General features: G+C 43.4%; 1 protein-coding gene across 1 annotated transcript; it reads left to right on the top strand.

Annotated features, from left to right (window-relative positions):
* Positions 1-15,498: 15,498 nt before the first annotated feature.
* Positions 15,499-25,197, top strand: Coch (cochlin). Its single transcript, XM_035445790.1, has 11 exons — positions 15,499-15,532; positions 15,605-15,658; positions 17,434-17,590; positions 18,507-18,640; positions 19,045-19,107; positions 20,073-20,117; positions 20,197-20,344; positions 22,171-22,274; positions 22,978-23,204; positions 23,560-24,076; positions 25,003-25,197. Exons 1-11 carry the CDS (start codon positions 15,499-15,501, stop codon positions 25,176-25,178), a joined length of 1,659 nt encoding a protein of 552 aa, XP_035301681.1. The 3' UTR covers positions 25,179-25,197.
* Positions 25,198-25,685: the final 488 nt, after the last annotated feature.

Genomic DNA, 25,685 nt, shown 5'->3' with positions numbered 1-25,685 from the left:
AGAAATGAAGACAAGTGGTGGTGATTCACACCTTTAATCCCAGCACTAGGAAGGTAGAAAGAATGGATCTGGCTGGGCAGAGAGAGGAATACAAAGCAGGAAGAGACAGGAGCTCATTACACTCAGTCTGAAGATTCATAGAGACAGAAATGTCTCTTCGCTCTGAGGTAGAGGTAAGAACTAGCAACTGCCCGCTCTGCTTCTCTGATCTTTCAGACAAGCTTAATTTGTTAGAGTACAAACAAAATTATCACCACACTGCAGAAGAATGTGTGTTCCATAACTGCTGGATAAAATGTACTATACATATCCATTGAGTCCATCTGACCTATAGTGCAGCTTAACTCAAAATTTTTATTGACTTTTATCCTGGGTAACCTATCTATTGGTGTGGCAGGGTGTCCTACAGTCATTGTTATTAGTATACCAGGACCTATGTGTGTATTTTCATGTCCGTTGTATCTGTATTTTGAAATGTTAGATCTTCTTGATCAATTATTTCCTTTATTAATATTGAGTGGCAGATCTCTTTGTCTTCTGACTTGAAGTCTACTTTATCAGCTACAAGAACAGTTGCAACCACTTGCATTTGGCTTCTGTCCACTCAGTGTTTTGACTGCCATCCTTTCATACTCTATGTGTCTCTAAAACACAACAGTCAAATGGATCTTGTTTTTTGACCTAATCATCCAGTCTTTACGTTTTAATTGGAAAGATCATCTATATTCAGAGTTATTATTGACAGAGATCTGCTTATTCACATATTTGTTGGCTGTTTTTTGACTGGTTGGACTATTTTGTTCTCTTATGTATGTCCTATTAATAGTAGGCATTTCCTGGTTTATTGAGTTGGGTGTGGTTGATTCTTTCATAATTTGCCTCTGCTCACTGTAGCACAAAAAGTAAGAGACTCAGAGACTGATGTTGGGGTTCAAGCTTCAAGTTGAAGATCAGAAAAGCAAAGCATCCAGCCACTAGCTCTTACCTCTACTCAGCTCAGACCAAAGGGTCAATCATCAAACTGCTCCTGACTTCACTGCTCCTCAGATTCACTCAGACTGCTATGCTCACCTCAACATGGCTAGAGACTAATCTCAGACTGAATGCCTCTACCTTCTATACCTCTCAAATCTCTGATTCACTCTCCAGTAGCCCAGGGTAGTCTTAGACTACCTCTTAATCCTAAATCCTGGGATTAAAGGTGTGTATCACCACTGCCTGATCTCTATAGCTTGAGGCTGGCTTTGCTTTCTGAATCTTCAGGCAAGCTTTAATAAATCATAAATAATATATCACCACAGTTCACTTATTACCTCTATGAAATTTGTTCTTTCTTAGGCAAGTCACGCTGGTATATGCCTTTAATCCCAGCACTTGGAGGGAGAGGCAGTGGGTCTCTTTGAGTTTGAAGCCATATTCATCTATGTATTGATTTTCACACCCACCAGAGCTATATACTGAGACCCTGTCTTTCTCAAAAACAAAACAAAAAAAGACAGACAGAAAAAAAAGTTCTTGATGAACAAGACTTTCTTCTTCCTTTGTGTATAGGATTCTTTGGTATCTTCTGCTGTGACTGTGAGATGTCTTAGTCTGTGCTTGTCTTAAAAATCTCTCTATTCTTTAACTCTGAAAGATGGCTGTGCTGGGTGCAGCCATACTGGCTGATATTTACTTTCAAGGACTGAACTACTTTCCTGGTTTTTAGTTTCTGTTGAAAGAGCTGGTGTTCTTCTGACGTGTTTTCCTTTGTGAGTTGGCATTTTTCCTTTATAGCTTTTCTTGTGGTGTTTCTTTATTCTACAGATTTGGCATCTTGACTCTAATGTGTCTTGGATAGTTTCTTCTCTGGTAATGTCATGTTGGGATTCTGTATGCTCTATCTCTTGGATGACCATTTGTTTTCTTAGATTTGAGAAACTTTCTGTTGTAATTTTACTGACTGGGTTTTTTCTCCTTCAGTTTTCATTTCAGCTCCTTCTGCCCTGTGGATTCTTGGGTTCAGTCTTGACTGTGCCCCAGAGTTCTTGGCATTATTGCTATGCTCATTTTTTCCTTTATGGATGTCTGAGTGTCATGTTATCTCCACTGTCCCGCGCGCGCTATATGTTCTCGCCGGCAAGAAATACACGCAGGACACTCGGATCCTTCTGCAGAAAAGCTTTAATGCATCTTGAGAGGGGAGAACATAAGCTTACCAGAGCGGAGACCCTGAACCAAGAAACCCATCCCTTAATAAAGGCTGGCAAGCAGCCGCCTGGGACGTGTTACCCTATGAATGGCTTCAGCTCCTCAGGCCAAATGAGCCACGGGATAGGCAGAGATCAAAGGAATGGAAATTACCCAGCGCCTGTGAAGTAATTTACATTTTGGTGTCTGCAGGCACCATCATTGTAATGGAGAATGCAGGAACGGCTCCCTACATATCCCCCTTTTTTATTAATTAATGATAAGGCTTTATATTTTTACAAGCAAATAGGTCACCCATATGTTGAGGGATAGAGGCAGAGGTTGTACCTTCCCAAATCAAACATTAAGACTGTGTACAAGAGTCGCCATCAGGCTGTTAGCTTGACCCGAAGCACTCTCGACCTGTCCTCTGCCGTTTTTCTGGGAAAGGGAGGCTGGGGCAGGCAACCCTTATGCAGGACAACATACCTCCCAGAGAAGCCTGCATACTAGGCAACTCTGTGCGATGCCTTTGCTCAACACCCTCATGGGCTGCTCAAACCAGACACTCTACCCTGTGCAATGAGCCTAGGCTCCAGGTGTGCAAGAGCTGTCTGGCCGGCGGCCTATTGCTTAAGCATAGTTAGCCAAATAAACGCTTGGGCGATAATCATCTTGCCTCTCTTAGTTTTGAGTCTAGAGCTTACATACCAGCCAGAGGAGTAACACCAATCCGCAAACGGCTGCATCAAACAATCCCACCCCCACCCCTTTCTCTCCGTCAAGGACAGGAGTTAATCTGGATAACAATAGCGGCTCTCAACTCCCGGGGAGAGGGTGGAGTTCCGACTTTTGAAGGTCCGAAGGGGCTCTTCGGGTGAGTCTTTTTGGGATCCACAGGGGATTCTCTTCATCCTGTGGAAAAACACAATAGCTCCCCTGGATCTTATGAGAATAGGATCCGGGCCTCTCCAAAGACCAGTTAAGATATCTTTCCATTTTACCATTTCCTTGGCCTTTTAGGTTTTGAGGTGAGACGCTTGGCCGCGGTATGGCCCCCAGCGTCAATGTTTATGAGGCTTTAAAGCCATAGGCATTCCAGGCCTCTAAGAAGTGTTGAATAACATGCATGGCCTTTTCCCCTATCAAAGACTGGGAAAGCCATCTGTAATTTCCTCCGCTCCTCTAATGGTAAGAAGGAGTCGGTACCAAATAATGGGGGTGCTGATGGAAGTACACCCGCTGGATTAACAGGTCTCTTAAATTTACCGGGGTGTGACCGGTTATTCCCTATTTTTTCTCCCTCCTTTTTTGTTTCTTTTTCACCTAGCTGAGCTGTTTTCTCTAAAACTTTATCTCTTGAGCTTTTAGAGTCATCAGAGCTATCAAGATTTAAAGCTTTAAACTTATTTACAGAATCATCTAACAAATTATTCACTCCCTTGTCATTAGACATCCCGGGAGGTCCTTTTTCCTTACACACTCCCTTGTCAGTAGACATCCCGGGAGGTCCTTTTTCCTTATATTTTATTGTTGGGCGCGCCCCATCTCTCACTACATTCGGTTTTTGATATGTAATTCTGGACTTCTTTAAGATTGCTATAACAGTGAGAAAGGTCAAAATAGCTCCTAGTAAAAGCACAGAAGCCTCTACATTAACCTCCCAAAATAGCAACATTCCCAAGCCAAAGTCCAGAAAAGACATACCTCTCCGAATTTACCACCCTGCAGTTCTGAATCCGCCCCGTTAGAGGGGTCTCCGCAGTGCCGGAGATGTTAACAAGTTTCCCGGGTTTCAGCACCAGATGTCCCGCGCGCGCTATATGTTCTCGCCGGCAAGAAATACACGCAGGACACTCGGATCCTTCTGCAGAAAAGCTTTAATGCATCTTGAGAGGGGAGAACATAAGCTTACCAGAGCGGAGACCCTGAACCAAGAAACCCATCCCTTAATAAAGGCTGGCAAGCAGCCGCCTGGGATGTGTTACCCTATGAATGGCTTCAGCTCCTCAGGCCAAATGAGCCAAGGGATAGGCAGAGATCAAAGGAATGGAAATTACCCAGCGCCTGTGAAGTAATTTACATTTTGATGTCTGCAGGCACCATCATTGTAATGGAGAATGCAGGAACGGCTCCCTACACTCCACCTGTCCTTTAACCCTTCAGAAAAACTGTCCTTCGACAATCTTTTCTTCTGCTTTGTCTAGTCTATTGGTAACACATTCCAGAGTGTTTTCCCCCTGAATTTATTGAGTTTCATTACATTTACAGTATTCCCATCGAAAATGTATTCTTTCCCTAAATTTTGATTTCTTTGCTGAATTTTTCATCGATGTTACTTTCTTACCCATGTTGCTGACTTTTTCATCTCTAGTCTTGAACTCTTCTCTACATCTGAACTGATCTCCTTATTCCATTATCACTCTTACAGCTAAACGTTTGATTACTTCATCCAGCATTTAATGAATGTCAGAATCTTTGCATGTGGCGGCTGAGGCATCCTGATACTTTGGAGGAGTCATGTTGGTTTCCATTTTTCTGTTTCTTATGTTTCTGTGTTATGGTTTCTGCACTGATTGGGAATGACATCTCTTCGGGCTTTATTTGGAACTCTTCTTAGAAAGCAGCCTTCCCTTGAAGTTCAATGCCAAAACCACTCAGAAGGAGAAAGTAAGTCCTCAAACTGTAAACCAAACTGTATAAATATACTTTAAGTTGTGCTGTGGTTTGAATAAGAATGTCACAAACCTAGCTGTGTGGTGGTGATACACGCCTTTAATCCCAGAACTTGGGAGACAGAGGCAGGAGGATCTCTGTAAGATGGAGGGCAGCCTGAACTTCAGTCTTCATAGTAAGTTACACAGAGAAATACTGTCTCAAAAAAATGCCACAAATCAAACTATATAAATACACTTTAAGTTGTATGGTGGTTTGAATAAGAATGGCTCCCAAGCAGGGCATTGGTGGCGCACGCCTTTAATCCCAGCACTCGGGAGGCAGAGGCAGGAGGATCTCTGTGAGTTCGAGGCCAGCCTGGTCTACAAAAAACTAGTTCCAGGTCAACCTCCAAAGCCACAGAGAAATCCTGTCTCAAAAAACCAAAAAAAAAAAAAAAAATGACTCCCATATGCAGCACCCTCCCATAGCATTGAATCTTAGACATCAAGGAGTGGCACTACTTGAAAAGGATTAGGAGGTGTGGCCTTATGGGAGGAAATACGTTACTGAAGTGGGCTTTAAGGTTTTAAAAGCCAATACCATCCTCCCCCCTCTCTTCCCTGTCTATTCAGCAGGCTGTTCCTCTAAGCTACTTTTTCAGCACCACTCCTGTCTGCTGCCATACACACCCCCATCATGATGAAAATGGACCGAGCCTCTGAAACTATAAGCAAGCCCACAACTAAATGCTTTCTTTTATAAAAGTTGCCTTGGTCATGGTGTCTCTTCACAGTAATAGAACACTGACTAAAACGAGTTGGTTAATACCAATTGTTTTATTATCACAAATTATCACAAAAATGAAAATGGCAAAAATAATGTAGAGTAATCTATGAAATTAAAATCACTGAAGTTAATCCAAGTACAATGGAGGCCACAGTAATCCCAGCACTTGGGAGACAGGAGGATCTGAAGTCCAAGGTCATTTTTAACTTAATTGAGTTTGAAGTAGGCCTGGGCTAATGAGTCCATGTCTCAAAAAATATGCTGAGAAGCTAAGAAAGAATCAATCATGTCCAACACAGAAACCCAGCTATCCCCCCAAAATTAACAAGGAAGGAAGAAATATGAATAATATAGGCAACCAAAACATCACCTAACAAAATCTCAGGAAATAGCAAATCCCTTTCTACCATTGCCTTAAATGTAAATGAATTTACCTCACCATAAAAAGAGACAGACTGGTGGTACTAACCAACTATCTGCTGTCCCCAAGATAGCAAAGATGTCCCAAAACAGAGTATCAAAGAGTGAAAATCAACCTCCCAAACATAAATAAATAAGCCATAAATAAGTGGGTGTGGCTATTCCTATAGCACACAAACCAAACTAATCAGAAGAGATAAGCAAGGCAGATACACAAGTGTAAATATCTGCAAATAGTCATATTAAGCAGATATGACTATTATAAGTATTACTACATCAAATCTTGAGGCTTTCAATTTTATAAAAACAAACACTAAAAGGCATAGAACACCATGCAAGTCCAGACACAACTATAATAAGAGACTTCAATACCCACTGTCATGCACAGGTAAATCTGGATATTAAAATTTGGCAAAGAATTCCCAGAGTTAAATTACACTGAAGACTAACTAATTGGACTTAACAAATACCTTCAGAGCATTCCACCCCACAGATGGAGAGGGAATAACATTCTTCTCAGCATTGCATGGGACCATCTCTAAATTGTTCCCATTATAGGTCATGAAACAAATAACCAAAGAATTTTTTGAGAAAATCCCTGGTACCTGCCAAATTAGTAGTAGATAAGAAATAGGAATTAAGAGAAATATTAGAAACTACAAATATTTGCAACTAAACAATATACTTTAAGCTTTTATTTTATATGATATCTGTGTGTCCATGATGTACACGATGCATGCATACATGCCGCAGCATACATGGGAAGCTCAGAGAACAATTTTGTGGAGTTGACTCTCTCTTTCCAATTTACATGGGTTCCAAGGAACAAACTCAGGTCATCAGGCTTTTTTAGCAAGAGCTTTTGTCCGTTGAGCTATCTCACCAACTCTGAACAGTACATTTTTTAATAAATCAGAATATTGAGGAAATCAAGGAGAAAAATTTGGTTTCTAGAAACTAATAAAAATAATAGCACAACCAACCAGACCCTCTAGAATCCAGTTAAGGTGGTCCTAAGAGAAAATAGTTATAAGCGATCACATCCCCCCCCCAAAAATTCAGAGTAATAGCAAAAAATACAAACAACATGATTTTATACCTAAAAATCCCTGACTTTGCCAGAAAACTCTTAGACATAATAAGTACTTTCGATTAAGCTGTAGGACATAATAATCAATACACAAAAATAAGTAGCTTTCATATATACTGATATGTATCAGCAATGAATTTGCTTAGAGATACTTAGAAAAATATTCTATTCACAATAGCTTTTTAAAAAATATCTCAGAATAAAACTAATGAAATAAGTGAAACACTTCACAGAAAAAAATTAAGGCCATTTTAGCTGGGCGTTGGTGGCACAAGCTTTTATTCCCAGCACTCAGGAGGCAGAGGCAGGCGGATCTTTGTGCGTTCGAGGCCAGCCTGGTCTCCAGAGCGAGTGCCAGGATAGGCTCCAAAGCTACACAGAGAAACCCTGTCTCGCGAAAAAAAAAAAAAAAAAAAAAAAAAAAAAAACTTAAGACCATTTTCTTAAAAAGAAATTAAAGAAAATACTAGACTATGGAAAGAGCTATGTTCCTAGATTGGCAGAATTCATACAGCAAAAAATATACTACCTAAAGTAATCCACAGATTCAGTGCAAGCTCTGTAAAAATTCCAATGACACCTTTCATAGAACCAAAAAAATAAAAAATCCAAAAACCCATAAAGAAACAAGAGATTGTAAATAGCAAATGTATCAACCCTAAGCAGAACAAACAATGCTAGAAGTACCACAGTATCCAACCTCAAGTTCAACTGTAATACTTGTATATAAATGTAAGTGCAAGCTTAACTATAGTGACAAAGTGTGACTGTCAACTTAAAAGGATCTGAAATCACCTAGCAGAGACACTTTCCAGGGGCATCTGTGAAGGAGCATCTTGATTAGGTAAACTGAAATGGGAAAACACACTCTCAGAGTAGATGGCATCATTCCTTTTCCTTGGATCCTAGGCTGTATAAAAAGTGGGAGCTAGGAGCTGGACAGACGTTCAGAGCACTTGCTGCTGTTCCAGAAGACTGGAGTTCAGTTTTTACAACGGCCTGTAACTTCCGTTCCAAAAGAGCCAAACCTCCTCCTCTACCTCCCCCTCCTCCTCTTCCTCCTCCTATTCCTTATTCATCTCCTTCTTCTTCCTCTTCTTCTTTATCTTCTTCTTTCTTCTTCCTTCTTCCTCCTCTTATTTATTTTGATTTTACATGCATTGGTGTTTTACCTGCAAGTATGTATGTGCAGCCTCAAACAAAATTAAAAATGGAACTACCACATGAGCCAGCTCCACCTCTCCTAAGCCCGTGGTCAAAGGACTGCAAACCCTACCACAGAGGTCCCCACATCCACGTCTCCTGCTACATTATTCCCAGCGTAGAGCCGGCTCAGCTGCCCAGCCACAGAGGAACAGATTATGGAAATGCTAGACACCGTGGAATGTTATTCGGCTGTAAAGAAAAGTAAAATTACAAAATTTGTGGGAGAAATGGGTGAACCTAGAAAGTATTTTAAGCAAGGTGACCCAGACCAAAAAAAAAAAAAAAACCCCAAAAAACATGTTCTCTATCATTTGCAGATCTGGCTTTCAATGCTTATATGTATATATGTAGGTGGTGTGAGTGTAGCTATAGGCTATGAAACTACAAAGACCAGATGAGAGAGGGAAAAACAAGGCGACACATGTGACGTGGAAGTGGAAGGAGGCTACTGGGCGGAAGAGGAATCAAAGAGAACAACTTTCATTTGAAAATACTGTGATGGAAAAAAATTTAAAAAGAAAGATAGGAAGGAAAGGAGGGAGGGAGGGAGGGAAAGAAGGAAGGAAGGAAGGAAGGAAGGAAGGAAGGAAGGAAGGAAACACTGTGATGAGACTGGAGAGGTGGCTCTGCAGTTAAGAGCATTAGTTCCACAACCATAAAGTCCAGAGTTCAGATCCCAGCACCCACATAACAACCCGGTATTCTCAAAAACACTTGTAACCACAGGTCTGAGATACAAGTCCCAGCTTCAAGAAGAGATCCTGCCATCCTCGAAGGAGCCAGCAGAGACTGATGGAGGACATCCAACAACTCTCTTCCTGGCGCGCACACACGCGCACACACACACAAATAAATATTTTAAGAGTGAAAATGCCATAGTGAAACGTGAACATTGTATGCTAATACCTAAAAAAAAAAAAAAGTACACAAACCATGTATTGGCACAGTTTCCTTCTGATCTCTCTAATATTGGAGCCTGCCAGGTGGAAGAGTGGTCAGTTGAAGTTAGAGACCCCCTTCTATTTCATCCTGTTCAAAGCAGTGATGAGCCTGGTGTGTTCAAAGTCAGGACTGCAATCTCTTCAGGGGGTTCCCTTATTCCTACAGCAGAAGCCACTTCACCCTGTGGGCTAGGCAGGCTCTCATTCACTCTGTCCATCTTGGGCAGTGAAGACTAAGCCAAGAGGTGGCACCCAAGTATATTGTTGTGGGGAAATTAGGCCAAACACTTTGCTCTATTTGTAGAGGACCTGTATCAGTCTTCTGATCTAAATGCTCAGAAGGGAGGAGGCTGTAGAGAATGGCCACTGGCCCCAAGATTCCCAGTTCTGAGTCCCGAATGTAGGAAAGTGTGTAGCAAAAAAAAAAAAAAAAGAAAAGAAAAGAAAGAAAAAGAAAAAAAAGAATCCACAGTGTGAGCTGCCTGCTGATCTTTGGGTTAAGGCTTTCAGTCTGAGGTTAATCCATTCCTTGCCAAAGAGGACAGGGCCACTATTGCCAGCCCCTCACCAGCCACTCTTACCTGAGCACCTCAGCTTGTCTGTCGAGCCCACCCCAATCTATGACTATCTATGCAGCTGTCTCCCATTCAGGAGCTACAAGCAGTCGAGAAACAAAAATGTAACCCACAAAAAATGATGACAATGATGGATCATATGTTATAGCTCGTTAAATTTGACAGAACACAAAAATGTCTTCAACAATTATTCTGGAATAGTGTCAGTGCAGAATAACAAAATAAAACTGGATTAAATTTTAAAAATTAAAACTAAAATGAAATCAATCCCTTTGTTAAACCCTTAAAATTTTTTATACTCTGCCAGGCATGGTGTCACAATGCCTGTAATCCCAGCACTAGGGAGACAGAGGCAGCAGATCTCTGTGAGTTTGAGGCCAGCCTGGCCTACAGAGAGAGTTCCAGTGGAGCCAAGGCTATGTAGAAAGCCCCTATCTCAAAACTAACTAACTAAATAATATAATTTTCCATATTACAGGCATAGTTTCTGGACACGTCTGCCAGGGCAAGGATGAGCCATCCCAAGTAAGAACCATAAGGTCATTTCTAGAATGGAGCATTAAAGGGTCTGAGGTCAGCACTAACCCTCACCTATCTTACAGGCCAACTGTCTTAACTTCATTTCTGTTGCAATAAAAACACCCTGACCAAAAGCATCTTGGGCTTGCCGTTCCAGGCTGCAGTCCATCGTGATGGAGAAGTCAAGCAGGAACTTGAGACCTCTAGTCACATGGAATCCAAACGCAGAGAGAGAGGACTGAAATGCTGCTCAATGGTTAGGAGTGTGTAGTGCTCTTGCCCAGGACCCCACTTCAGTTCCCAGCTCTCACATCAGATGGCTCACAACTGTCTGTAGCTCGGGCCCCAAGAGATCAAATGTGTCTATGGGCATGTGACCTCACATGAACATACACCCCCAGACCCATGATTAAAAATAAAATAAAACCTTCAAGTGTGTTTTTAAAAAGAGCAAAGGGATAATAAATACATGCATATGTATAACGAGATATCTTTATTCAAGCAATACCGGCCAAGCACAAGCCAGAGCTGCCCAGAGGCAGCAAGCTAGGGAGGCCAGAGAGAAGGGGTCTCCACGTGTCTGCAGCCCCTTAAGAATTGCTCCCACGTCATCCTCCACCGCCCCTCACCACGCCCTTATGGGCATGGCCAGGCACAGCAGTAGGGGCTCCTAGGAGGCTGGGCTACAGTGTCTCCCTACACATATGTGTGTTCACCTGCTTCCTCTACTCTCTCAAAGTCCAAACTCTGGAAATTAAGGCAACCAAGATGGTCGACCACAGCCATGCTCACAGGCCAACCTGAGCTAGATTATCTCTAATTGAGGTTCTTTCCTGGGGTGTTTTAAGTAGGATCAGGATGACTGTTGAAATAGCCAACACTGGAATGTAAAAAATAAATTATAAAAAAGCAAAAAAAAAAAAAAAAGTAGCCAATACATCACGTGAGGCTTTTGTTTTTTTTTTATAAACCCGCTTAGAAACTATTGTTTGGCCTGGCTGTTTAGAACATGAAGGTGGGTCTCGTGGCACAGCTAGTGTGTCTTAACTGGTCATTTTCCAACTCCTAGGAAACAGCATAGCCCCTGATACCCACATTTGGGAGGGCAGCCATGTATGCACAGTCACGAAGCATGACTAGTGGGAAGAAGCTGTCTTCAATAGCTGATCTTTATAAAGCCTTTCCCTTTATAAGAGAGGAAACTGAGGCTTGGTGGATACAGGACCATCTCTGGTTCAATTTTCTATTTTTAGTGTTGTAGTGCTGGGGTTGAACATGGGGCTTCTTGTGTGTACCAGGCACGGACTCTACCCTAGACCATGAATCACCTTCTAAGTTTTACTCCTAAGAGGCTCTGGACATTTATTTGCTGCTAGTCATCATTAGTGCCCAAAGTGTGCTGTGTGCACTTGCTTAGTAGAAGATATTAACAAAAGAAAATAATAAGAAAGGCCAGACACAGAAAATTGATACACCACTGTTGATTCCAAAATGGGTGGGAGCCCCAGGTTATTTCCGTCTATCTAATCAGCCATAGTGATGGATGGGACCCTTTAGGACAGCCTGATACCACCTAAAAGAGAGCATATTCACTTCTGGATCATCAAAATAGAAGTCAGGATAAAGTAGGCTTTGTACTTAGTAACCATTTACAGAGTTCCGGTGGCATACAAGTTGGTACAGGACTGATATAGTCCTGGGAAATTAAAAAAAAAAAAAAAAAAAAAGCAAGACCTTGGGGTCCATCTTCACACCCTCAATAAATAACAATCAAATAATAAATAAATATAAAAACTAAATACCAACAGCCAAAATGTCAACAATCCAGGAAACATTGCTTTCAAAGGGTGAGAAAGCAGCAGTAGGGAAACTCAAGGCTGAGCTGAAGCAAATACAACCAGGCAACTACACTGTTCTGAAATGCAGTCATGACCAACAGCAGCAGCATCTAAAAGTTTGAAACCACACAATCGGTGTCAAGAGGCAGCTTATCCCCTCAGCAACATGGCCCCCTCTACACAAAGTCAGAAATGGAACCAGACACAGAGGGCCCACCCTCAGCAAAAGCTGTTTTGGGGGAGGCTGGTGTGGCGTCCAGAGCCTCATTCCTGCACACATGTGCTCTAACAACACACTGCACCTTCAAAACTGACAAGTACTTTTTAAAGTCCAGTTTCCAACCTTTCTTCTGGACATTGTTTTCATAAGGACTTTATTCATTTTATTTATTATCGTGTGTGGGTATGAGAGCGTGCACAAGTTAAGGCGCCCATCTTTGGAGGTCAGAGGTCTATGCAGTCAGTTCTCTCCTTCCACCTTTTTATGGGTCACCTAGGATCAAACGCTGGTAGCCAGGCTTGCATAGCCATCACCCTTCCATTCGGAGCCACCTCACCAGCCCTGGGCAGTGTTTCTAAACAACTACCCATATTTCATCAGGGAAATAGAGCTGGCACATAGAAATAGAATCTCAATGGAAAACTGGAAAGTCAATGTAGAATTAGAATTACTAATTTCTTTGCTAACTTTGAACTAAGTGTTTTGTGCCTTAGGCCTTGCGTTAGAATCATCTGGAGAGGTTTTGAAATGCCTAAGGCTCTGGCCCCATCCCAGACCAACAGGATCGGAACCTCTACGGGGAAAGAGAGACCCAGGCTCCCAGCACAGATGAGTGTTCCCCAGGTGGCCCCAACTGCAACCCAGTTAGGAACCAGCTGCTCTCTGGTTTTTTAATATTAAATGTTCTTCATTAGAGCAAGATAAACTAACAATCCTGGGAGTACAATGCTCTGAAATGTCACCCGACTGAATACAAAAATGTAATTATAACAATTTGTCTTGTTCAGTCAAATGCATCAGATCTGGCTCACCCTGGTCTTGGCTATTTCTGAAGGCAGGCCTCTTAAATTCACATATTTTCCCTCCACGCACTTATGGCAAACATGAAAAACAAACTAACCGAGGAAAAGAAATATCACCCTGACTCCTCCACCCTCCTTGGTTGCTCTTTCCAAAATAATAAAAATAAATAAAGACTAACTTCTAACTTCTCTTAAATGTTTCAAAACAAAATAATTAAAATGCCTGGGTAAACAACCATGAAACTTAATGAGCTATTTCCTCTATTTTTTTTAAGTCACAGACTCAGGGTCTATCATGGAAATAGCTGCACAATTTTGATTCTGCCAAATCACTGTGGAATGGCACCAGGGACTGTGCCCTGTGAGGTTCTGCCCACACCCCTTTGGCCACGTGAGTCGCAGCCGCCTGAGTTTCTGCCTGGCAACTAATTATACAAGACCATGACAGTTTCCCAGCCTGACTGGAGGAGGCTATCCCACCCTGGCGAAGGACACACAAAGAACAATCGCCCAAAAGACAGTTTTAATTGCCTGCATCTTTCTCCCAAGGAAAATATCAAGGGTAGTTAAGTAGACTTCTAAGAAAAGCACATCTCTCACAGAAGGGATCGAATCCTTCAAGAAGCCTAGCAAAAGAAATAGTCAGAACTTCCCAACCTACCAATCAAGCAATTTTGTCTCTTTCTTTTCAGAAGACACACGTGTAGTGAGAGTAATTAAACCATTAGTCCCTGGCTGCCTGATGAAAATGCTAAGGCATTCTGCCCAGGCAAGGGCTGTCCCACTGATGGGAGAGTGCTCAGCACACTCCAGCAAAGGTAAGCTCAACACCATGCCCTTGGTGTAGGACTCCACCTATGTAAATATCCATAAAAGAGAAGATTATTAGTGATAGCTGAGGGTGGCCGTGAAGAAAGGACCTGCCTACCAATCACCAGGAAGCATCATTTTGGAGGTGATGTAACTACCTAAAATTGGACTACGATGAAGATCATACACTTACTAGAAGTCACCAAATCCTGTTCTTTAAATGGATGGATTCTATGACGAAAATTACAACTAAATAAAACTAGTTTTAAAACAGGTATTTTAGCTAGGTGCATCTGAGGCAGGAGAATTGTGAATTCAAGATCATCGTGACTGCAATAAAACCATGTCTCAAAAAAAAAAAAAAAAAGTGCTAGAGTAAGAGCTGTCCATATAGATCTGGAGTTCCTCAGCTACCTTGCAGGTCATGGTCTGTCACTAACACTCTCCATGAGTTCCGTTCTTTCTCCATGTCCACCAGGAAAAGTTGAAAAGTGAGAGAGAGAGAGAGAGAGAGAGAGAGAGAGAGAGAGAGAGAGAACGAAACAAATGTAAAGTTCTGTGTAATCACCAGGTCAAAGAATGGAAATCTTTCCTGATCTAGAAAAAAGAGGAAGAAAATAGAAACTGTAAACTGTAAATATTGTCTGTAGGTTAGGGGTTCTCTAACAACAAACGAAAACAGTTTTATAGTTTTAGGGCTGAGCCCTTAAAGAATAACGGGTCGTGGGACAAGTTTCCCATCACAACATTCATCAGATGCCGGTTGGTTTTACTTCAAAAGTAGGCACTGTTCCCACGGGGAGCGAAGTTGGGAAGTTTTGTTCTCAGGACCGGGTGTTGGGCTGAGTGCGGAGGGACTCCCTCTGGACAGTCACCCACCACCAACCTCGTCCAGTACTCTGCTCGACCTGCGTGTCCCTAGGAGCGTCCCCAGGCATGCTCCGATGCCCCCACCCCCCAAGATCCCGGGACACCACCAGCGACCTTCACACTTCCCCGGGGGACCCCCACACCGCAGGGAGAGGCGCCAGCGCACCAGCCTCCCCACGGGGGGCCGTCGGGGACGAGGGCGGAGCTGGCGGGCCACCGCCCTACGGGGGTGGGGGAGACCCGGACCGCTCCCAGCCCCCGCCCGTGCCCCCCACCCCCCGCGCAGTGCTCATGCGCGCCGCGGGCCTTTATAGCGGCCGCGGAGCCGCGCTTACCGCACTCGGGTGCAGCCGGGCGGATCCCACGCAGGTGCGGGACTCGGGGTGGTGCGCGGAGTCTGTCCCTGTCTATCTGTGTGTCCTGGCGTCCCCCACGCAGATACGAGGTGGCCCAGCGTGCCCGGAACTGCTCGATCTGCAGCGGCCAGGACTCTCCCGCCTTCGCCTGCTCCCGAGGAGCCCGGGGGCATCCTGGGGTCTCCGGCGAGCCTCGCTAACGCCTCGCTCTCCCGCAGGTCCGCGCAGACCGCCGCCATGCCCGCGTCCTGGATCCCCGCTCTCTGCCTCGGTGGGTACGCGCCCTCGCCGCCGCGCCAGCGCGGGCGGAGGCTGCAGCCACCTAGCTGTCCTTTCTCCGCAGGTGCGTGCCTGCTGCTGCTACTGCTGCCCCGGCTCGCGCGCGCCGAAGGAGCCGGTGAGTTGGGTGCGGGCGGAGGGGGCGGGGGGAGGGAGGACAGGGTCGGTCCGCAGGTCCGGATGCCGGGCAGGAGAGGCGGAGAGGTGCCCGCAGCCGTCTCCAGGGTAACCTCCTGCTTACCTGTTTCCCCATGCCAGAGTCCGCCCCGGTCTCCTTCCCGGGGGCACGCCACCTAGCTCCAGAGTCCCCGGGGTCTGACCTGGTCTCCTTCCCGGGGGCACGCCACCTAGCTCCGGGACCACTAGGGTTACTGGGCTGGGGAAAACCCTTTGGTCCCAGCCCACAGATGGGGCGGCTCTCGTCCCTCTCCCATCTAGTCCGATCACCTTGCTGTGCGTTTGCACCGTCGGCGGTTCTTATCGCGCACTGGAACCCTCAAAAGAGTTTGCACCACGTGTAGAAGTCCGAGAACCGGTGTGTGGTTCGGTGTCTTTTCTGCGATGTAAGGGATAGTTTCCTTTAAAAAAAAAAAAAAAAATCTGTCGTTGCTTGAAAGTAGAAATGGTAAGTACCGCACCTGGCTGCTGTGTTCACCTTTTACCCAAAGAAGTCAGTGTCAGCATCTCCAGACAGAGTAGGTCCAAGATTCCAGTGTTGCCACTGACCCCCTCCCTCAGGTCGCTGGAATTCTATTTGGAGTTAGGATTTTAACTAAGCTGAGGAATTGGTATTACACCTGGCGTCTTCCCCTTTCTTCCGTGGTCCAGGTAGCAGCACTCAAGGCAAGTGACTCAACTTGCAAAACTATCGCATCTTGTCCTGTGAGGGAGATGTTGCCTCCCCCGCCCCCCCGCCCTCCTCCCCCTTTGGGAAATCGTACTTAATAACCTTAATCTCGATTTAATCAACAGTAAATTGACATGTTAACATTTCGGGGGTTGTTGTTATTTGACAAATTAACACCTTTCATAGTAAATTTGCTTGAGGCAGTGTCATTGTAACTCAGGCTGGGCTGGAACTCACTCTAGCCTCAAAGTCAAGGCAATCTTCCTGCCTCCGCTTTCCGAGTGCTGGAATGACTGGGAGAGCCACTCAGGGACCAAAGCTCCTTTCTGGGGGTAATGGGGAGCAGACTGATTTTAAAACGTGCATGTTAGCAGCACTTTCTGAAGTATTTGCTGCCTCCTGTATCCCTTTGGACAGATCTGGAGGAGATACAATCAGATTCAAGTACTGGCCTAACATGTCTATCCTTTGGGAGCTGTGGAGTCCTCCTTAGGCTAATTAACTCTATAGCTTTCATTTCCTCATTTGTAACATGTGCTACTAAATAACATTCTGTGGATCCAGGCACCAGTTAACTGGTTTGCTTTCTATCAGGTAACGAGGCTAAACAGTCCCCTGGAAAGGGTAGCTAGCTTCAAGACTTTTGCTCTGTCTATGAAGACATCCCACCAAGGCTCAATCCAGATTTACTGTCATCATAAACAACTGTCAACAGTCTCATCACAATTGAGGATTTTGTACTTCTAGAATAAGGACTAGGTCAAAGATTAACATTGTATTCTCATTCTGATGTACTTTTTACATTTTCCAAATTGACTAAGAACTGGGAATATTGTCACATTAGACTTCTATAGTAACCTGGCCCTAGATTAATTTGAAAATCCCCTTTGATCTGCTAACATCTAAAACAGAGTCAACATTTAAGTCAGTATTTTGGCAGAAATATAGGAATTAGGGAAGTAAAAATAATCCCACATCCCACTTTTCTTGCAACACCCCTCAAAAGAGCCTTTGGAGCCCTTACTTAGCAATGCATTTCTCTTCAGTTCCCATCGCCATCACCTGCTTTACCAGGGGCCTGGATATCCGAAAAGAGAAAGCAGATGTTCTCTGCCCAGGAGGCTGCTCTCTTGAGGATTTCTCTGTGTTTGGGAACATAGTGTATGCTTCAGTATCCAGCATATGTGGGGCTGCTGTCCACAGGTAAGGTGGAACATGTGGGGAGGGCCGTGCCGGTGGGCAGGGCATGAGCATAGTTAGGTCCTTCCCCATCTAGCTTTTTGGACCCCTTTCCTATCTGCTTGCTTCTTTGCAGTGCCAATTTTGGCCATAGAATGTGGGTATATTTTTAAGCTTGTATCGTCAAGTGTACAAGGGAAGCTTTCTGACAATGAGCAGATTGCATTAATATTTTTAAAAATATTATGAGTGTGTGTGTGTGTGTGTGTGTGTGTGTGTGTGTGTGTGTGTGTGTGTTATAACTGTTTGGGTGCCCATGGAGAACAGGTGAGGGTGTTGGATCCCTTGGAGCTGGAGTTACACATGGTTGTGAGCCACCTTATGGTGCTAGGAACTGCACTTGGGGCTTCTGAAGAGCAGCAAGTGCTCTTAAACACTGAGCTATTTCTCCAGTCCTGCGTAAGTGCCTGGTGGCTACATCCCTATGACTCTAAACATCCTCAGTGTGTTGTACACAGCTTTGGTCTTTTTCACATGAGACTGAACTCAGGCTGTCAAATATCTTGCTGATTTGTCACTATAGTAAGTCAATGCCACTCATCCTACAGTAAAAGAGCAAGTGTGATTTTTTTTTTAAATACAATTCAAGGGTACATGCAGTTAATTCCTTTAAGAAAACTGGAACCTTTTTTTTTTATATTAATTCTGAATGCCTGAAATTAAGAAACAGGGCATTGGTGTGTCCTTAGCATCACTTTAGAAAGTGTGACAGCACAAAGTCATTTGTCCAGATATCTTTGTTACTGTGTGAGTGAGTCTTAAAAGGCCAGCAGAAGCACCCTTAGGCATCTTTTCCACTCACTATCGTCTTGGACCAGTCAGAGCAAAAGATAGCACAAGACAGTTGGATAGTGTCTCAGCTGTAAGTCTTGCATTGCAGGGGAGTGATTGACCCCTCAGGGGGACCTGTGCGTGTCTATAGCCTTCCTGGTCGAGAGAACTATTCCTCAATAGATGCCAATGGCATCCAGTCTCAGACACTCTCCAGATGGCCTGCTTCCTTCGCGGTGACCAGTAGGTACAATTCCATTACTCTCAGCTGTGTACAAACACTTCCACATGCCCCTCAAAACCGTTTCCGGCTTTCTTTAGCCCAGCCTTTTTGACCCTGATGGGAAACCTTGTAGTTAAGAAGTCAACAATGGGACAGAGTCACCCAAATTGGGGGGTGGGGGAGTGGGAGTAAAAATCTCACTTCGCTGAGTTGGAAACTGTGCCTAGATACTTAGCAAGTAACAAACTGTCAAACCAGTGAATTCAGTTTTGGGTGGTGTTTGCAGTTCTCTGAACCTAATGGTCAGTGTGATATTTATACCTGAGTCACCATTCCCCCCTTAGTCATCATGTAGAACGTAAGATTCATAATGCTCTGATGGCAGAGAAGGAAGAGGAAAACAATAAACTTCTCCTTTCAACAGAAGGCAAAAGCAGTGCCCAGGAAGCCACCGGACGGGCAGTGTCCACAGCCCACCCACCTGCAGGTATGGAACACGGGCTGATCCTTTGTTGCCTGGCACATAATTTGGAGTTAGGAAGTTGCTGGTAGAATCTTTCCTTCAGAACACTAATATTAAAGAGGACCAGGGCAGCTACCTCCTGTTTACTGGTGTGTTTTGGATTTCCATTTCATTTCATGTTCTTCTGGACTGGGAAAGCAATGTTCCAACAAAGAAACACAACAGAACTTTGCGGTTCACATTTCTTTCTTATTATAAACCTGGCTCATCTAATCTCAGGAAGCCCTTTCTATCCTCCATGACTTGGTGGACCCTGTGTAGAAACTGGTTAAGGAATTCTTTTCAGCTCTTTGCTTCAATAGTCCACTTAGTTTCTGTACTGTCATGTGACTAAAAGAAATCAGCACACACACACACACACACACACACACACACACACACATATCCAGGATCTCTTTTTTTCCAAATGGTGGCCGTTTTATTTTATTAGAGATTTATTTTACATGTATGTGTGTATTCTTGAATGTATTTATGTGTATGGTGTGTGTGCAGGCAAAAGCAGAACCAGAAGAGAGGGTGGTGGGCTATTCTGGAACCCACAGGCATTGTGACTTGAGCTGCCTGATGTGGGCATTGGGAAGCAAAACTGGCTCTTCTGCAAGAGCAGTTAGCACCATCACCCGCTGCTCCACGCCTCTGGCCCCTACCATTTTAAAGTCAAAGAAATTAAGAACATGTGGCTCTGTATTCCCACTATTGCTTCAGCTGTGGGTTTTAGATATCAAAGCCTTGGATATATACATACCAAATACATAGGCCTGCCACAGTTCTGTTGTGTTTCTTTGTTGGAGCATTGCTTTCCCAGTCCAGAAGAACATGAAATGAATTTCAAAGGTCTTTCTAAGAATGGCACTCCTTGCCACAGGCTCACTCTGGTGGAAGTTCCTGCTGTGTAAACGTCTTGTTGTCAAGAGCTTCCTTTGTTTCAGGTAAACGACTAAAGAAAACACCAGAGAAGAAGACTGGCAATAAAGGTAAACTAAGTGCTGGGGTAAATGCCATTTCCTCCAGCTGCTCTTGAGACTAACGAAGCCCTCCTTCGGCTCTCTGCAGACTGTAAGGCAGACATTGCCTTTCTGATCGATGGAAGCTTTAATATAGGGCAGCGACGATTTAATTTACAGAAGAATTTTGTTGGGAAAGTGGCACTAATGCTGGGAATTGGAACAGAAGGACCACACGTAGGCCTCGTGCAAGCCAGGTACCAACTTCAATAAAGTGGGAGATTATGGGTGTCTTGAATGGTGACGTCTTACCAGTTAAACATAACTGAAGTTTGGAAAAACTGGAATCCCAAACTATAAATTCAGGATTTAAGAAAGTCTATGAAAGACCAGGCATGGTGGTGCATGCCATTAATCACAGTACTCAGGAAACCAAGGCAAGCAATAACCTTACATCAGCTTTGTACCCATCACTGTGAATTCAATACTAGCCTGGTCTACATAGCAAATAGGCCAGCTAGGGCTGCATAGAATGAGACCTCGTCTCTGGGGGGGGGGGGGAATCTCTTGAAGCACTTGTATGTACATGCAATGGTCACAAATCTCCACACTGCAAATAACCAAAGACTGTCTGTGTAAGTCTGAGTGCTCCACTGGCATGAAAGGACTTATTAGGGAAGAGTGTACTATCAGAAAAGGGGTTTAATGGCCTGGAAGCCTTACACAAACTGCTGCTCTCAGCTCTTGAGTTTTCTTTTCTGGAGGAAACAGCAGTGAACTCTCTGTTCCCTTTTTTGTTTGTTTGTTTTTGTTTTTTGAGACAGGGTTTCTCTGTGTAGCTTTGGAGTGTACCCTGGCACTCGATCTGTAGACTAGGCTGGCCTCGAACTCACAGAGATCTACCTGCCTCTGCCTTCCAAGTGCTGGAATCAAAGGCATGCGCCGCCACCACCCAGCTCTGGTCCCATTCTTTACTCTGCCAATATACCTTTTTCTTTTTTTTTTAAAGCCCTTTCCAAGTTCCTTCATTGGAGATCCAAATCATGACTGTCACCACTCTAGTTGGTGGCATGAGCCTAGGAGAATGAAGCCTAAAAGTGAGGCGGACTAAAGCCTCATGCAATAGCCAACTTTATTCAGGGCATCAAACAATTTATATTCTGAGGGCACTGAGTAAGGTTAAGTAAGGTCATATGAGCAAGCCGTATACAGTCATAATGGCTAAGGTCACATGAGTTTAGGCTGTATACAGTCACAGGACAACTCCTGCTTGCAAACATCATTCCAAATAACAAGGGGTAAGATGATGGGTGGTCTAAAGTAAACCCACTCCTATTCCTACAGTTGGGAGGGCACAGGAACACATTCTAAGAACAACCCGTGTTGTGGAGGAACAGAGGTTACAAGACTCTTAAGGTCTTGTTTCTTTGGAGTTTTCTCATGAGCTCTCAGAAGTCTCCTCACACAGCATCATTCATGGACTGTGTTCTGACACATGCCAGATTCTACTTCATCCCTGTAAGAATGACATTGGGTTTTGGCACTGCAATAATGTTCAGAGATCCACCTGCCTCTGCTTCCTGAGTGCTGGGATTAAAGATATGCACCACCTTGTCTGTCTTAGGTCCTGATACATTTTCTAAGTGTTTTGATTATTATAGCTTTACTGTATATTTCATCATTCCCTGAGGCAGTTCTCCTATATGACTTTTTCTTCTTACATTAGTTTGTTTTGACTAATTTATCCCTATGCTTTTTTCAAAATGATAGCTGCACTAACATATATACTCAGTTTTTCTGCTTTAGGAAGCACTAAAATAAAGGGCTCATATTTAAATAGAACAGAATGACCTTTGCATCGTTAACAATGTAAAAATAAGATGGCTCAAGTAAGTCAGAATCTGGAGAGGTGAAAGTGGCTACAAACTGAAAAAATAACCAAACCATGAAATCGGATTGTGTGATTCAGAATGCCACCAGGAATGCTGACATGAACCCGCAGGTGTACGGGGATAAAGTCTGCTCTTTTTATCACACTGCTTATTTTGTTTTTCCTAAAACTGTTCTTTTATTATTTTTATAGTGAACATCCTAAAATAGAATTTTACTTGAAAAACTTTACTTCAGCCAAAGATGTCTTGTTTGCCATAAAAGAAGTAGGTTTCCGAGGGGGGAACTCCAACACAGGTAAGCAAGCACACTGACTCTGAGATCAGAACCAAAAGCAGTATTGTGCCATTTAGGAGCCCCACTTCCTGCTAGCACTTCTGTGTTGGTTAGATTTGCATCTCATCACCTAACAAGTGTCTACAGTAGAAAACATACCAGTAATTATTGTTTTTTCAAGACATGGTTTCTCTGCATAGCCTTGGCTGTCCTGGAACTCACTCTTAAACTCTGAGATCCACCTGCATCTGCCTCCAGGGTGCTGGGATTAAAGGTGTGCACCACAACTGCCAGTGCTGATAATTCTTAAAACAGAAAACAAAACAAAAAAAACCCTACAACATTCTGAACTTTAGGAAAGTACCTGTTTATAAGCAGAGATGAATAGATGTAACTATGAAGGAAGATGGGGCAGACTTTGGATGGCTCCTTGTTCCTTAGCTGACCTCACAGGCCAGTAGAGGAAAGGGCACAACAGGAGGGGGTATGTTTGTGTTTTAACATTAAATGAGGGGACTTCTGGGAGCTGGGAGTCGGGGAGAAGCAGTGTAGGCTGTAAGGACCAAAATTAGGCCAGGGGAATAATTAAACTTTCCCATTTCATAGATTTTTTTACGGAATTCCTTAAGTTATATTATTAAATTTAATGGCATTAAGTTGTTACCCAGAAATAGAAATGTCATTTGAGCCATAACAAATGCTGCTCATTTGCTCCTGTTTTTAGGAAAAGCCTTGAAGCACACTGCTCAGAAATTTTTTACAGCAGACACAGGTGTGAGAAAAGGAATACCAAAAGTGGTGGTGGTGTTTATTGATGGCTGGCCTTCTGATGACATTGAGGAGGCAGGCATTGTGGCCAGAGAGTTTGGTGTCAATGTATTTATAGTTTCTGTGGCCAAGCCCATCCCTGAAGAACTGGGGATGGTTCAGGATGTTGCATTTGTTGACAAGGTAAGGTATGAGGGCTAGTTCCTGTTAATGGGTGGGAGTGACTCAGTTTGGTACATCTTAGTACTGATAAAGTACTGATAAGCCCAAAGCTAGATTAACAAACATCTATTTGGTTGTTTGAGGTGGGCCTGAATGAGCAGACCTGTAATCCCAGCTATTCAATGAGGCTCAGGTAACAGGATTATAAGTCCAGGGCCAGCCTGTGCAATTAAGTAAGACCCCTATCTCAAAAGAAAAGCAACAATTGTGCTGAGGGTACATGCGTAAGGTTCTAGGTTCAATCTTCAGTGCCAGTTTGCAAAATATTAAACTTTGATTTTTTTTTGGGGGGGTATCTTTTGTCTTCCCCCATTAGGCTGTGTGTCGAAATAATGGCTTCTTCTCCTATCACATGCCCAACTGGTTTGGCACCACAAAATATGTAAAGCCTCTGGTACAGAAGCTCTGCACTCATGAGCAGATGATGTGCAGCAAGACCTGTTACAACTCAGTGAATATCGCCTTCCTAATTGATGGCTCCAGCAGTGTTGGAGATAGCAATTTCCGTCTCATGCTGGAATTTGTTTCTAACATAGCCAAGACATTTGAAATCTCAGACATTGGCGCCAAGATAGCTGCCGTTCAGTTCACCTACGATCAGCGCACAGAATTCAGTTTCACTGACTATAACACCAAAGAGAATGTCCTAGCTGTCCTAGGGAACATACGCTACATGAGTGGTGGGACAGCTACTGGTGATGCCATTTCCTTTACTGTTAGAAATGTATTTGGTCCCATAAGGGACAGCCCCAACAAAAACTTCCTGGTAATTGTCACAGATGGGCAGTCCTATGATGATGTCCGAGGCCCTGCTGCAGCTGCCCATGATGCGGGTAAGACGGCTGTCCTTTGTGTTAGGGATAAGGAAGGGGTCCTACGAATTTTTAGTCAATATAGGTGCAGGCATTTTTGTGGAGAGGATTTTTAGAGTCTCAGTGATTGAACTGAAATTCTTCCAAATATCATTGAAATCCGTTTTGAAGTTTTTTTTAACCACCAGATTTTTTGCTTTAGTGTTAAAGACTAGAAATTTAAGATTTATGAGTGTTTATCCTGTGTTATGTGCACCACAAGTATACCTGGTACCCATGAAGATCAGAAGAGGGTATCAGATACCCTGAAACTGGGAGATAGATGGTTGTGAACTATGTGGGTGCTAGAAACTGAGCACAAGTTCTATGCAAGAGTAACAAATGTTCTTAAGTGCTGAGACATCTCTCTAGCTCGCAGACTTAGAATTTTTGGTTACTGGATTTGTCAATATAACTCCAAAGACTGAAGTAGAGGCAACGGAATTATCACTAGCTCCATTCCTCAGACAATGCAAACTTCCCCATTTATGTATCTTTTTGCACCAGTCTCAATTTAACCTGCTTATTGGGACCCCAAAATGTCTGAATGTGACAGTAGCAGGAAATCTTTACTCAACTGCCAATCACATATGCTGGCTGTAGGATCTTCACAGATATATCAGCTGGAGGGTGTTGTTCTGTTCCTACTTGCTCAATGCATTTTTAATGAATTGACCCTTTTGGTATTTTCAAGTTATTAATATATATTAAGTGTAAAGTTTTGGTTCTGACCAATTATTTTTGCCATAGGTGCAAAATCGAAGACTAGTCTACCTAGAAAATTTGGCATAGATTCCACTTAAATTGTTAAAAGTTTTGTCTGCAGCTATGTATTAATGTGTGGAATATATAACTTTATATGTAAACTAGACCTATTCTTATCTCACTTAAAAATATTTCCATTGTAGGTATCACCATCTTCTCCGTTGGTGTGGCCTGGGCACCTCTGGACGACCTGAAAGACATGGCCTCTAAACCCAAGGAGTCACACGCTTTCTTTACCAGAGAGTTCACAGGATTAGAGCCAATTGTCTCTGATATCATTAGAGGCATTTGTAGAGATTTCTTAGAATCCCAGCAATAACTGTGATATTCTGATAACTGAGGGAACAAGTACAAGTACAAGAACAAGTACAATAATATGCAAATTTATTCTCAATACCTAAGTAACTTTATAGCTTACCAGGATCAGCTGAGCAATCATATGAAGCCCCTAAATTAGATTGGCTGAGACTTGATAACCAGGGTCCTTAGAAACTCAGGAAAGAGAAATGTCATGGATTAAAATCACAGAGTTCAAACATGCAAACTCAGAGTGGCTATGTAAGTTCCACAGCTCAATAAAGAACCTGACACCTAGACACAAGCACTGCCCTTCTTTAACCACTCTGGATGACTGTGCAAGGAAAGCATAGCAGCTTTGAAATATAGATCATATTGACCCATGGGGATGTTTTCTTAAAACCAGCCAACAACAGACAGCTGTTATTTCATGTACTAGATGGAACTACAAGTTATATGGAACCATGTATCAAGCTTCTTTTGTAGTATGTTGTCATAACTAATTGCTGAAAATACCATATTGAGTAAA

This window comes from Cricetulus griseus, chromosome 5 (assembly GCF_003668045.3).
Source record: "Cricetulus griseus strain 17A/GY chromosome 5, alternate assembly CriGri-PICRH-1.0, whole genome shotgun sequence".
NCBI lineage: Eukaryota > Metazoa > Chordata > Mammalia > Rodentia > Cricetidae > Cricetulus > Cricetulus griseus.
This window is presented reverse-complemented; position numbering and strand designations above follow the sequence as displayed.

Excerpts from the sequence above, each read along its gene's own strand:
- Coch (XM_035445790.1), top strand. The coding sequence starts at position 15,499 with ATGCCCGCGTCCTGGATCCCCGCTCTCTGCCTCG. Across the intron at positions 20,118-20,196 it reads GAAGAAGACTGGCAATAAAG|ACTGTAAGGCAGACATTGCC; the intron begins GTAAACTAAGTG and ends GGCTCTCTGCAG. Across the intron at positions 22,275-22,977 it reads AGGGGGGAACTCCAACACAG|GAAAAGCCTTGAAGCACACT; the intron begins GTAAGCAAGCAC and ends TCCTGTTTTTAG.